Source organism: Diabrotica undecimpunctata, chromosome 8 (assembly GCF_040954645.1).
Source record: "Diabrotica undecimpunctata isolate CICGRU chromosome 8, icDiaUnde3, whole genome shotgun sequence".
NCBI lineage: Eukaryota > Metazoa > Arthropoda > Insecta > Coleoptera > Chrysomelidae > Diabrotica > Diabrotica undecimpunctata.
This window is the reverse complement of record NC_092810.1, coordinates 26,816,408-26,830,808: the sequence shown is the minus strand read 5'-3', so window position 1 is coordinate 26,830,808 and position 14,401 is coordinate 26,816,408. Positions and strand designations below refer to the sequence as shown.

The 14,401-nt window shown below is 33.2% G+C and overlaps 1 protein-coding gene across 2 annotated transcripts in view; it reads left to right on the top strand.

Annotated features, from left to right (window-relative positions):
* LOC140447319 (uncharacterized) overlaps positions 1 to 14,401 on the top strand; it is a 43,363-nt gene that overhangs the window by 22,111 nt on the left and 6,851 nt on the right. For both annotated transcript variants that reach the window (XM_072539915.1, XM_072539914.1), the window contains exons 2-3: positions 1,160 to 1,370; positions 12,102 to 12,232. In XM_072539915.1, the coding sequence (XP_072396016.1) occupies positions 1,160 to 1,370; positions 12,102 to 12,232 (342 nt within the window). The remainder of the gene's footprint in view (positions 1 to 1,159; positions 1,371 to 12,101; positions 12,233 to 14,401) is intronic.

The window sequence follows — 14,401 nt, the reverse complement described above, 5'->3', positions numbered from 1 at the left end:
ATGAGAATATCGAAAACTCAAAGAAATAACGAAAATCTTCTAATAAACGGAACCAACGTCGAACAAGTGGACAAATATGCATATCTGGAAACAATGATTAACTCCACAAATGATTACATTCAGGAGATCAAAATCAAAATAGAAAAGGCTAGAGCGAATTTCAACAAAATGGGAAGAGTGCTATGTATAAGGGATTTAAAATACGAACTAAGAGTTAGGTTGGCGAGGTGCTATGTTTTTTCGACTTTGTTTTATGGGATGGAATCTTGGACCTTGAATACGACATCAATGAAAAAACTGGTATCATTCGAACTGTGGGTGTATAGAAGAATTCTGAAAATATCTTGGACAGAACACGTCACAAACAAAGAGGTTCTGAGAAGGATGAATAAAGAAATAGAAATTTTAAATACAATTAAAACAAGAAAATTGGAATATCTCGGACATATTACACGTGGAGAGAAATACACCTTGCTCCAACTGATTATGTAGGGAAAGATCCAAGGAATGAGAAGCATAGGGAGGCGTAGAATGTCATGGCTGCGCAACCTGAGAGAACAAATGAACTTTTTAGAGCAGCCATCTCTAAAGTCCGAATAGCTATAACGATTGCCGACCTCCGCCGCGGAGATGGCACTTGAAGAAGAGGATAAGCTGATTTATTTCTGTTGACTAAAAAATATAAAGTACTTATATTGATCGTAAAGATTTCTAAATACACTTGTATAACATAATGAGGGCAGTTTTTAATTAATCAAAATGACTTTCACAACCATTATGTATAACTCGAACTGCACTTGGAGATAACAAAATGCAAGCATGTAAAGTAGGTTATTAATAGATTGTTACTATTGTTCGCTTCTTATCGTCTACATTTAATGAAAATTTAAAAGGTTTTCACACTAGAATAATTACATTGTTATCAATAAACGTGTAATTTTAAATATAGTGAGACTCAATGGTAACTGATACTAACAGAAGTTGGATATTGACTAAAGTAAATATTTTAAATAAAAATTAGAATATACAATTTAAGAAGGTATTTATTTTATCACAGTCCTTACATACTGGGTATACTGGTATCACCAACAATTAATTAAAAAATAACAAACGGATTACTAGCAATAATGTTTTAATCTTGTTATATGTGTCTTTCTAGGAATGTGCCGTAACTGGAAGGAATTACACCTATTCGCAGCTTAGGACAAAATCCAAAAACTTTGGAGCAGCTCTTCGGAAAAAGTTTAAACTTGAGAAGAACGACACAATTGCCATTTTATTGCCAAACGTTCCCGAGTTTCCAATCGTTACATTGGGTGCAATAAGGGCAGGATTGATTTGTACGACTGTGAACCCAATATATACAGCAGGTATGTATAAATAGCAACAATAAAGCAAGATATGCAGATATATAAGTATTCTCTTCTATGTCATTCTTTCCCTTCCTCCCTCATCCTTCTCCTCCCTGATCCATCAGCACGTTCGGGACTTTTTTTTCTTAATAATTGGCCATTTTTTGAACAGTTTTCTTTCAGCAATTAATTCTTCCAAGCCACTACTTGTCCGAACGACTTATGTTATTTTTATCGGTGTCGTTGCAGATGCGGTCGTAGCACTTGCGATCACGGCTGTTATTTTGCATTTGAGGTCATACAAAAATATGTTGACTTTATCGTTGCATGTGTGGTCATTGCCTAATAAACAAATAATATTTTTACCTTTTTCTACTACTATCTCATGAATAATTCTATAATCAAATTTTAGTAAGATTTAAATAATATTTACCACAGACGTTGATAAGAGGAGAAAATGTTTACTAATAATTTTATTACGGCAAAAAGTATTTTGATAAAAAAAACTTGCTTCTTTTGAGAGTTTGGTGGGATTATGTGCACTAATTAAAAAAATGAAGATAGTTGATTTAATAAACCTTAGTGTCACATAAATAAAATATTGTTCTGAAGCTATTTCTTTGTGGCATCTTATGCAATTTACTATTTTAATGGGAAATAAGCCACAATTTATGTTGAAAATTAAATTTATTGACTGATTAAAATGGTAGTTGCATCCATGCAGTCTAACATCTGGGATAACAGTTTTGAGAGCTTGAATAACAGCATCTTCAAAATCATGCGTCACTGTTGTTAGTTTCCATCCGCCTAGTTTTTTTGTCAGTATTGTAAACAGCCTTCTATACGTTTTCATTTTTTTGGTAGAAACGCATACAACAAAAAATCTGGTTTTGTTGCTAACGTTTCCTTTGCTTTCGAAGTCGAGAAACATAAAATTATTTCTCCTTCTTCAGTGTCGTCAAAACACAAAAAACTCTGACCATCTTCTAATGTCAACATTTCCAGTGGGATATCTATTTCAATAGACGACGCTGGTTCTGGTCCGACACCAGTTTGTAAATGTCTTGAACGACAAAATGTAGACTTACGTGAGGCATACAAAGGAATTTCACTCACAAAATCGAGTCCTTTTGTAAATAGTTTTTCGAACTCTTCCCTGTAAATGTTTGGGTTTGGAGTGTCTTCTTCTCGAGCTCTCTTTTTTGAAATGTATGTAGCCTTTTTTACTTTTAAGAGAGCTACATCGGGGACACAGGTGTGTTGGTTGACTTCGAGTAATTCCGTCAGTTTTGTCTTCATCCTCTCTTTACAGTTGTGGTGACGTTCTTTTACACATACCCAAGTTACAAGATCTTCCTTATTCTTCCTATATTTTCGATACTGATATCCAACGTGAAGAGCAGAAGGTTTTCCCTTGGTGATTTCAATCACTTCAAAATTTTTCATTATTAAAAGTTGTTTCGTACTGCACTAAACAATCTCTCAAACCAACAATATACAAATAATATGCATTTGTTTTTGTTGGGGGATAATTCTCCCCCCAACCTTTATAATTAGGCAAACAAAACTTTCCAAAGATCCGTAATAAGGGAATTATTGTAGTTTAGTCATTACTGTTTTCATTACCTATTGTTCGAAATATAGATAAGCGGATTAAAATATTTCAATAGGGTCGACCGGGCCTGCTAATAACTCGGGGGGCGTAGGAAATTTCGACACTAAGCAGGTAGCGACTAAAATTTAATGGCAATTTTCGACACCAGCCCCAATTCCCGTTTTTATCTTACAGGTATATTCGACACCAAATAAATATAGCTGCGACATAAATAAAATACCATAATTAATTAATTTATTTATTTTAATAAAAGTAATGTTCATTTTATTTCTTTATAACTGTAATAATATCTAAATATAATACAACTAGTACCTAATTTTTGTACATTTTACCGTTAATATACTTGTATACAATGATTTATTTGCTATTATAGGAATGATAAGATACAGCTTTTATAAAATCTAACCTACGTTTTTGTTGGGATCGTAGTTTATCCATCATTTTCTCCAAAAATGCCAATTTAGCCTTAACAGTAGTATCTTTGATTTTTGCTGGTATATGTAAACTATTTATTTTGACATAAGTGTCTACTTGAAATTCTTTTAACTTTTCAATAAAAATAAAAATAGAAGGATGTGTTGAATAAAAAGAAGAATTAAATCTCGAATGAAAGGATTCACAGGCATTTGTGGTCCTCACAATAGACGGATTCTGATTAGACCATATGTGTGGTGGAAATAGAGCGCTATCGAAAATGTAATTTTCCAGTAAATAATCTGCATATATATCAAGTGTTGCGTTTATAGGTTTATATGACATTAAATCATAAAGAAAGCATTCTTCAACTTCTGCTGGATTTAAATAAGTTAAACCAAACGTATGCCTTAACCATTTTCCAATTTCTGAATTTGTATCCTTATATTCTTGTACCAAACCCAAAGATTGAATTTTTTTAAACCAGTTTTGGTGTAAGTGAAAACGGCATCCACTAATTTTTGCATTGGGCCACATATACAATAAAGCACAGTGAATTGCTTTTTCAAAGTCCACAAATATTTCAGTTGGCTCTAATGATAATTGAAATGTTTCAAAAATCTTAGACCTTAATAAAGAAAATAAATTTTTGTATGTCATTGACAATTTGTCCTTTAACAAACAGTATGCTAAAGGAACATAATGTCCATTTTCCAAGCCATGTATAGTAAATAATTGTAGAAAATATTTGGTACTGTATGAAAATGTACCATCCATATACAAAGTTTTTAATTTACACAACAAACGAATATTTGTCTCGCATGAAAATACAATTACATTTAATTCAGGATGATTTAAAAACAAAAAACTTTCATTGCGACAGGTTTTAGGAGAATAATTACTAACCGCGTTATGGACTTCTGATATGCTTCTTGGTAACGGACCTGGTAACAGTTTACGACGATAGTTGTAAATGTTCTTTCTTATGCTAGCTATGTCAGGAACCGTCAGCAAATTGGCATCACACTCAGCAACAGCAGTTCTTGTAATTTTGGCAGGGTTTTCCGATATGTCCTCTTGGGCTTTTCTTTTACATGCATTGGTTACCATCTTTACTTCAAGCTTTTTTGGATCGGCTTCATGATTATGTACCAAATCACTTCTTGTGATGGTGAGGTCCTCACAGCCTATTGTAAACACTTTTACACAACACAACTTAGTGTTTCTTTGGATGCAGCGCCAAAATATCTCGCCGCTTTTTAACACTTTCTGTTTCGAGAACGAACGATGCTCCACCACTAATAAATCTCGACCACGGGAACTTTTTATCAAACTCATTTTTTAAATATCCGTATACGTGCACAAGTCAACGTCAAACAAGAAATAAATTACAACTGAAATAATTTAGTCACAATTACACAAGTGCCACGCCCCCCGCCGTGACAATAAATATTGGGAAAACCCGCTTGTCCTGCTTGGGTGCAAATGTCCATCGCCGCTAATTACCTACCTACCTTCTTTACGCCGCGTTGTCGAAATTTCCTATAATAAAATTTGACCCTTCGATTACCCCAGGTACAAAGACAATTTGGTGTCGAAAGTTCGCCCGCCGAACTCGGGCGGTTACTAATTTACGACCTTCTTAGATTATTTCTAGCTTTTAAGTAAAATGTCTGATCGCAAGTGCAACGTTACCTGCCAAAAGATTTTGGATTGACCGCTTTTGCAACGAAAATTACCTTGACCGCATATGCAACGACCGCATCTGGACATATTTCATTTTTATCTGGATTGTTATAGAACTATTTGTAGCAGTTGTAGTTGAATATTATTTGAATTTCACGTTGTGTAATAATACAAAACAAAATCACTTAAACTAAAACTGTCTTGTTGAAAAAACACATGTGAAGGGTAAGGGGAAAAATAAACGATGTCATAAAAGTAACTTTGAACAATTGAAAATTGAACAATTTGTTGGTATGTCATGCTACACGTCTACATGTAAACTACCACGACAACGAATGTTTTGGAATCCAAAAACGAGGATTACCCAAGTAGCCGATGTAATGTCTGTGAATCGATTTGATGCTTTAAAAAAAAATTTACATATGAGTGACAATACTAAGTAACCATCTAAAGAGTCTCCTTATGACAAATTATACAAAATAAGACCATTGATCACTAAAGTGAATGAAGTATGTTCTACAATTCCCCTTGAGGAGTTCTTGTCAATAGATGAACAAATTGTTCCTTTCAAAGGAAGAAGCAGGCTAAAACAGTACAACCCAAAAAAAAACGAAAAAGTGGGTGTACAAAATTTTAGTTTTATCTGATACTTCTGGTTTGATGTATAAATTCGAAATATATACTGGAAAAGATCCTCATACTCTAACCGATATTGGTTCAGCTGGTAATGTAGTCGTCAGGTTATCAGAGATTATCCGAAAACACCAGAATCACAAATTATACTTTGACAATTGGTTCAATAGTATCAACTTGCAATTAGAATTAGCAAAAAATGGTATACAATGTGTAGGTAGTGTAAGGCAAAATAGACTCGCTGGTTGTGATTTGATATCGGACAAAGACATGAGAAAATAAGGGCGTGGATCATTTCAGGAACAAAAAACTATTATTAATGGTACTTCCCTGACTGTTGTGAAGTGGTATGACAATAAAGGCGTTACAATTCTAAGCTCATACGCAGGAGCTTATCCATGTGGCAAAAAGAAGAGGTGGGATCATATATCTAAGCAATATATTGAAATTGATTGTCCATCATCTATCCTCTTATACAATAAGAGTATGGAGGCGTTGATTTGCTCGACTCGCTTATTGCTCTATCATCATCATCACCATCATCATTCAATCTTCGCTTATCCACTGCTGGACATAGATCTCCCTCATAATTTTCCATCTATTTCGATCTTGTGCCTCTTGCATCCAATTCCTATGACAACGTTTTAGATCGTCAGTCCAACGTGTTGGTGGACGACCTCTGCTTCGGTAGTCATCGTCTCTTGGTCTCCATTCCAGTATCCGCTTTGTCCATCTATTATCTGTCATGTGAGCCACGTGACCTGCCCAGTTCCATTTCAGTGTTGCTACTCTCTCTACTGCATCAGCCACTCCTGTTCTTTGTCGTAGCTGGCGATTTGGGATCTTGTCTCGTAGTGAAACGCCCAACATAGCACGCTCCATCTCCCGTTGACACACACGGATCTTTTGAACTGTTCTCCTTGTCATGGTCAACGTTTCCGCACCATAAGTTAACACTGGCAAAACACACTGATTAAACGTTTTTCTTTTAAGGCATATTGGTATATCAGACGATTTGAAAATATGGTTCAGCTTGCCGAAGGCTGCCCAAGTTAGTCTTATACGACGGAGAAGCTCAACGGTTTGGTTATCTTTTCCTATGCGAATCTCATGACCTAGGTATTTATAGGCCATTACCTGGTCTATGGATCTTGTTCCTACGCATATATCTTAGCTGACTACAAGATTTGTCATCATCTGGGTTTTAGATATATTTATTTTCAATCCCCCTTCTAGCGAGGAAAGGTAGAGCTGATTTAAAAGTTCTTTGGCCTCATCTATCCTATCAGCTATTAGTACAATATCATCTGCAAACCTTAGATGGCTAAGCTTTTCTCCGTTTATGTTTATGCCCTTGTTGGTCAGTTTTGCCCTTTTACATATATATTCCAAAAGCGTAGTGAACAGTTTCGGCGATATGGTGTCCCCCTGGCGTACTCCACGTTGTATCGTTGTATTGCTCTATACAGAATATCAATTAGGTCCAAAAAGTGGTACCAGAAATTCTTTTATCACTTTATTGAAATTATGGTTGTTCAAGCATGGCTTTTATATAGAAGAGACTGCAGTGCTTTAAAAATACCAAAAAAGGAACAATCACTCCTATTGGAATTCAAGGCAGAAATTGCACAAACTCTGTGTTTGAAAAATAAAGTAAATGGTTCTGAAAGAGGGCGTTCATCTAGTTCAAATGTATCCACAGCATATGAGGAAAAGAAAAGGAAATACCATGCAACAGCATCCATTCCCTGCGTAGAGGTTATAAAAGATGGAATGGGTCATTGCCCTATATATTTTGATAAGAAAGGAAGATGCAAATATCCTAATTGTAAAGGAACTCCCAAAGTTAAATGCCAAAAGTGTAAAATATGTTTTACTACAACTTCTAATTGTTTTAAGAATTTTCATACCGAATAAAGTTTTCACACAATAAATTTTTTTTTTTCACGAAATGTACATTTATGTTCATAATTCAAGCCATATACAATGAAAAAAGATTTTTAGTTCGCATATTTAAAATTCATGCAATATAGGGTTAAAAAAAATTATTTTCGGGCCAAAAAACAATTAAGAATAACGTTTACGCAACTTTTGGCAGTAAATCGGTTAATGATTACATACTTTGTGCAGTTTTTCTACAAATTTTTATTATTATAATTCTCTCTCTATGAGTGTAATATTTATTGCACATCCATTTCTCATTTAATGATTATTCGATATAAAATTGCCTGTAATTGTATATTATTCGACCTTTTCAATAAAACATCTTTTAAGTTGTTTATCAAGGTCGGTTAAAGGCATACATGCAAATCTATTGAGATACAACTGCAGCCAATTGTTTATTTAAACTCAATTACATTATACTAAATTGAAACTGGACGTTTATTCCGTAATGACAAGGAACTAACAATGGACCTTTGAACAACACTTGTTAAAACAATTTTATTGAAAGAAAATGACGTAATTTGTCGTCGGGTAATGGTCTCGGTAAACAATGGTGTTTGTGATTCATTTGCGATTAATAAATTGTTGATTTATGTAGCGTAAATATTTTTAAGTGTTTTCCTGAAAGTCATATTTTTTATGATAACAAACAATATAATTTAAAACAAAAGTCACTGCTGGGAACATCAGAAATATATTCGCATATACAGTGCGAAGTACTTAATTTTTAAAATATTTTTATTTGACAATGACCTAGTAAAAAAATATAAAGGAAAATTTAAAAAATCGTTTATTATTTTAATAAGCCATTAAAAAAATTTCAAGGCTTAAAGTTGAGCTTCTGAGGTGTACTCTCTGCATACTTTCTTTGCGCACTCCAAACAGATTGATCTCTGGCATAGAAAGAAAACTTTAGACCGTTCTTACTTTCTTGTAGTGACAAATTAGCAATATTTTTCTTTTTTCTAGCTTTTTGACTCGCGCTTCCAAAGTATTTACGTCGTCTTCAGCGCCGATGATTTCACATATCGTCGTGATACCTGCAATAGGTTGTATGTCATTTTCATGTATCTTTCCAGGGAGGACAAAAAACTTTCCCATCTTTTGAATTCCTCACCAATTCGTCCAAAATTTTATTTACTTAAATAAAATCACGACCGGCTAGCATGCAACAATTCATTTTTTAAGTAATTTAACTTATTACGTCATTCAGGTTGAAATACGACCTTTTCCATTCTAACGTTGGCCGTTTTTGACATACGCCAAATTTTGCAAGGAGAAACAAAAAAAATCATTAAGACATACCGCACCCTTAGTATTAAACGGGCACATCTCGAAAATCGTTACTTTTGGGAAAACGAGATTAAAGATTAAGCAACTTCAGTGTTTTCATTTACTCACCTATAACATTTTTATTTGAAAAGATAGATAAATAAAAATCTAGGTATACAATTTACAGTATTTGTACTCTATAATGGATAATCGAAATATTACAAAAAAAATAATTTAATTAAAAAAAAAACGTTTCAAAAAATCTCTCCCAAGATAGGCCCCTCTCCCACTAATTTTCTTTAAATTTTGAAGGCATCTTACGAATTAAGCCTTTTAATGATTAAATATACACCATATTTTTAAGTTACAAATCTAAATATGGCTGTGTAATAATAATGTTTAACTACTTTCAATGATAAAAGTGCCTCTTGTAAAGGAATTAATAAAACATTAAATCGTAAAAGATTAACAAAAAATAACTTTATTCTCAAAAACCTTAAAAAGTAATAAACATGTAGCATACAAATCCAATAACAAAAACTATAACACTCTTTTTAGGGCAGTCATATAAAAACAACAGAATTGTCTTAACGTTTATAATGTAACACAAAACTAAAATGGTTCTCACAAAAAATTACTGAATTTACTAGACAAAAAACTTAACAAATTTTCTCAACATAAAATCATTCTTCTTTTGTGCGAGCGCTTAAGATCTATCATATTCATTTTTTACAATCAGTCGTGTTTGAATAGAATAGCTAACGAGTAGAATAGTAGCTAAAGAACTATGAAATATAAAATAGCCAGCAGGCTTAAGTTTTTAGTAATAGTCATAAAACATTTCAAAAATATAACAAAGTATTAAAAATTACAATTAGAAAACAGTTACATTAACATATTATTATAGTAACAGGCATGATAAGGGTCAATAAGTCTCTTAGAAATTAATTCTTTGAGATCCTGTTTCTTATTTAAACTCAACTCAAATTTACTCAAATTATATCACCACTTGACTTGTAAATCTTTCAAGTCGTAAAAGAAATCATGATTTAAAGTATGAACGATAAAAGGTTTCCCCGTTTTCCACCAGCTTTTAAATCTCTTGATATTTGTTTCTGTATCAGCATGTGTACATTGTCGGCTTCATTTTGCGTATGACCTTTTATAAGGAATTTGTGAGTTATGCCCTTTACGTTTTTTATAGTAGTGACTGCAAACATGTATAAAGAAGCTATGTATTTATTTTTGTTTTGGCCACAACAATTATCTGTTACAAATGTTACGTTAACTTCATGTTCACCTGCATCCTCACAAACCTTCTTTAAAAAGTCTAAAACGCAACTTCCAATCTCCACTGCACCTCTTTTTCCTTGGGTCTCATCCCAGAAATAGCAATGCACGTCACCATAGCTTTTAAAATCGTCTTCATTCTCTTGTAATTTATTTAACACAGTCAAAGTAAAGTTGTAGCTATTCAATTTGGATTTATAATAAAACGATGATGTTTCTCCATTGGGACTTTGCATTATCGCTTGAACATCGTAGCAAACGCATAAATTATATTTGGCAAGAGTCATTCTATCATTCTTTTTTTCTGCTCGGCTTAATTCCTTTTCTTCTAGGTGAGTATCATCCTTGACTTTGAGAGCAAGCCTCTGATCAGCAGAAGAGTTTTTATACTGTAAACAAAGATCGCATTGATCTTTCTTGGGTTGAAAAAAACCCAAATTAAAATGGGTAGTAACAATCTAATAAAACAAATGAAACTTTCCAGGATCTCGGGAATTATTCTTCTGTTTTTCTTGAAAGTCTCTAAACAAGTCAGTAATACTTTTTGATCCACTTATGAACTCTCTTGAGGTCGACGCTCTTAAATAATGCGATTCAATTCGTGGTATTAGATTGATAAATCTAATGATATCTCCTTCAGATTGTCATCCACGCGTCTATGACTATTATGTTTGCGACTTCTATCTTCTTCAACAGAATTGCAATTGTTAGTCTTATATCTTACTGTGCGAATCATTTTACTTGTTATTCCCAACGTAATAATAAAAAATGTTTTGCAGACTCTGATTTTGGCGTTATCATCGTACAAGTAGAAAGCAGCATTTGGTGCTCTGGGATGTTGAGCGTTTGGATACTTATATTTAGGTTCAACTATAGCCATTCTTGCTTTTATAAACATACGCTGTAACTGCAAATCTCCTAGTGTCCAAAAACATTTGAAATGTTGAAGTCTTTTAGTCTCATCAAAATTTTCGCTGCATTTCTGATTGCATGGACTCTTCATTTGACGCGCAGGAACAACGTTTTCAGTCTTAGTAGAAATGTATTGTTCTCCTGCATTTCGTTTTATCTTTTGTTTATTTTGCTTCCATTTAGTAGGATCAGCTTTACATTTCTTCGATCTCCTGGGCGATATTGCAACTACTTCAGAAGTACCATCATCAGAGGAACTTGAAGATGAGCTTGGCGAACGTTTTCTACCTTGATGTTCATTATAAGTGGGATCATTGTCACTAATATCAGCATCACTCTCTTCTAAATTCATTGGCGATATACGGTAATGTACAGCTGGAGTTCGTGGTGTTAAAATTACGGATTCTAGTATTGAAGGTGAAGTAGTTCTAGATGATAAAGACTGAGGCTGGGCTTCAATTTCTTTACCTTTTAGGATATGGGAAACAAATCGTCCTTGTTCCAGTGAACAACATCGAGAGGAAGAGCTGCTGCTAGAAGATGACGAACTGCTACTGTTGACGCTAGAAGACGAACTGGAACTACTAGATGACGATCTCGACGAACGTTTTGATGTTGTTGCAGTAACAGTGTTAGTCTCAACCAAAGAATTATTTTGTAATGGCAGAGTATTATCGGCTATTTCTTGTTGCTTTAAAAAGTTTTCTGATGAACTTAAAGGGATGTTCTCTTTTTCTTCATTGCTGACCTAAAAATGCAAAATAATATGTATGTTAGTAAATTATAAACTTACGTTTGGGTCCTTATCGCAACTGTTTTTCCATTCATCAGGTAGATGTGAAACATTAAGAAGGTTCATAATTCTTCGCGATCGTGATGACATATTTCATCACGTTTTATTTCATAAGAATTTGTATTCGTTTCATTTGATTATGATCTACAGATTGAAATTATGCAAATATTGAAAACTGAAAACATTTTAGATGAAATCAGTAGGCAACTGTTGGATTCTTCGACAAAAGTTATTGTAACTCTCAACGAATTATGGCCGTTGGCAGATGCAGCGACAAAGCAAGCGAAAAAGAACATTCCAATAATAACTATCAAATCGCAGGTAAGTTTTTTTATTTATTTGTTTCTTTACACGAAAGACTAAATTAATATATTTCATTATATAGTATATAGGTATATTGAACATTCCTGTAGACCTAACAGATCAAATTTCTCTATTGCGCTTTGCAAATCGTCTTTACATGTTAATTGCCATTTTTTTTCCGTAGTCGTTATCTTTTTTTCATAGTTCGTCTCCTCAGAGACTATGTATATCGGAAAATTTACCGATTCTTATTTGTTATCCATTAAATATTGTATCATGTTTTAAATATTCTGATGTTTATTTTAATTTAATTACTACAGTCTGCTAACACTAACACTAAAAACACAATTTATTTATAACATTTATTTACTTTACCCTACAAATTTATTTTATCGACTGTTTGTTGTATTTTAATGATTTCTCTTGCACTTGCCTCATTATAAATATAGCGTCGGTACATGATCTTCCCGACCTAAAACCTTATTGTTCTTCTGCTAGTGTTATAATTTCATTCAATGTATTTATTATTACTTTAGTTGTTAATTTTAGTGTTGTGTTTAATAAATTAATCTGGAATTCGAATAATAAAAACTACATTGCAAAAAGTAGGGTCTTGCCTAAAAAAATAGATGTAAAAATTGAAATATTACAAACAAACTGATTTAAAACAATATCTATTTTAATTTTGTGAATAGCCAAAGTACGCAACCATCATAACACCTGTTACTCTTTATGATTTTTTCACTAATTAAGTACATATTAATATTAATTAATATTATAATTATATTGTAACTAAATTAGTAATAATAAATTTTTTTTTATTCACGGTACATTCACTTCAACACTAACGTAAATTATATACAAGGTGGCGCACCAAAAACGATACACAACCTTTTTGGGGGCCGCTAATTAATTTTCTTACCATCCCTAAAATCTTAAATAAAAAGGGGGTTGGGCGATACCTTATTTTACATGCAGGTTAGCGCAGAGCATCACAAATTTATTTGTAATGTGACTCCCTTGTGACTTTAGCCTTTTTTTTTTTTCGACACCTGTCAACCCAGTCCCCAAAAATACTTACCAATTTTAGTACTAGCCTAGTAACAAATTAGCAGAAAAACATTATTTGGACATTTATAATTTTTATTAAAAAATAATAATAAAATTAAAACATAAGTATACAGGACGACCCTCCCATGTTAGGAATCCTCTCTTCTAGATGGGACACTAACAATAAAATGTACTAAAGTACAAGATAAAAAAGAACAAGAAATAGAACAATTACTTACCCTTTTGAACAGTTCCCTCACCAAGTAGAATTGTCGTTCACATCTTGCTTTCACAAAACGGAAAATAAAATTAATTAACAAGGAATATTTAGTTTATACAAAAATATTTATTATATACAGGGTGTCCCGGAAAATAGTGCGTTACTTAAAGGTATGGGCTGAGTGTAGCATTTAAAACAAAAAAGTCTTATAACATTTTTTTATAAAGTCAACCGTTTAAAAAAATATATATATTAAATTTAATCCATTTGATTAGTGTCCACAGAAAAGCAAATACATCCGGCAACGTTGCGCTCCAAAAGGTATGGGCAGGATGCGATAGTTTAATTTATTTTGATACAGAAAAGGTACATTATTTGTAAACAGTTTAATTACCCGTAGCTCAAGAATAAATAGTATTGTCATGTTTTCTATTCGCGAGTATCACGATATGTTAATTACGTACGGTGAAGCCCACTGTGACAGTAATAGGGCTGTTAGACTTTATGTTGAACGCTATCCCGAACGACGACATCCTAATGCCCGAAGTTTTGTGAACGTGTCACAAAGGTTATTAGAGACGGGTTGTGTGATACCTAAAAAAACTAGCGGTATGCCGGTAACCTAAACTAAAATGGTTGGCATTTCAAAAAACATTGTTCACAAGACATTTACGGAACAACTGTTACATCCTTACCATTACCAACGAGTGCAAGATTTACACAAAGGCGATTTACCTCGAAGATTAAGATTTTGTAGATGTTTTCAAAACAAAATCGCCAGAGAACCCGAATTTCCGTGCAAAGTGTTGTGTGCAGATGAAGCTTGTTTTACGAGAAATGGTGTGTTTAATTTTCACAATTGTCACGTGTGGAGTGATGAAAACCCGTATGCTATACGTAGGACAAATTTTCCAAAA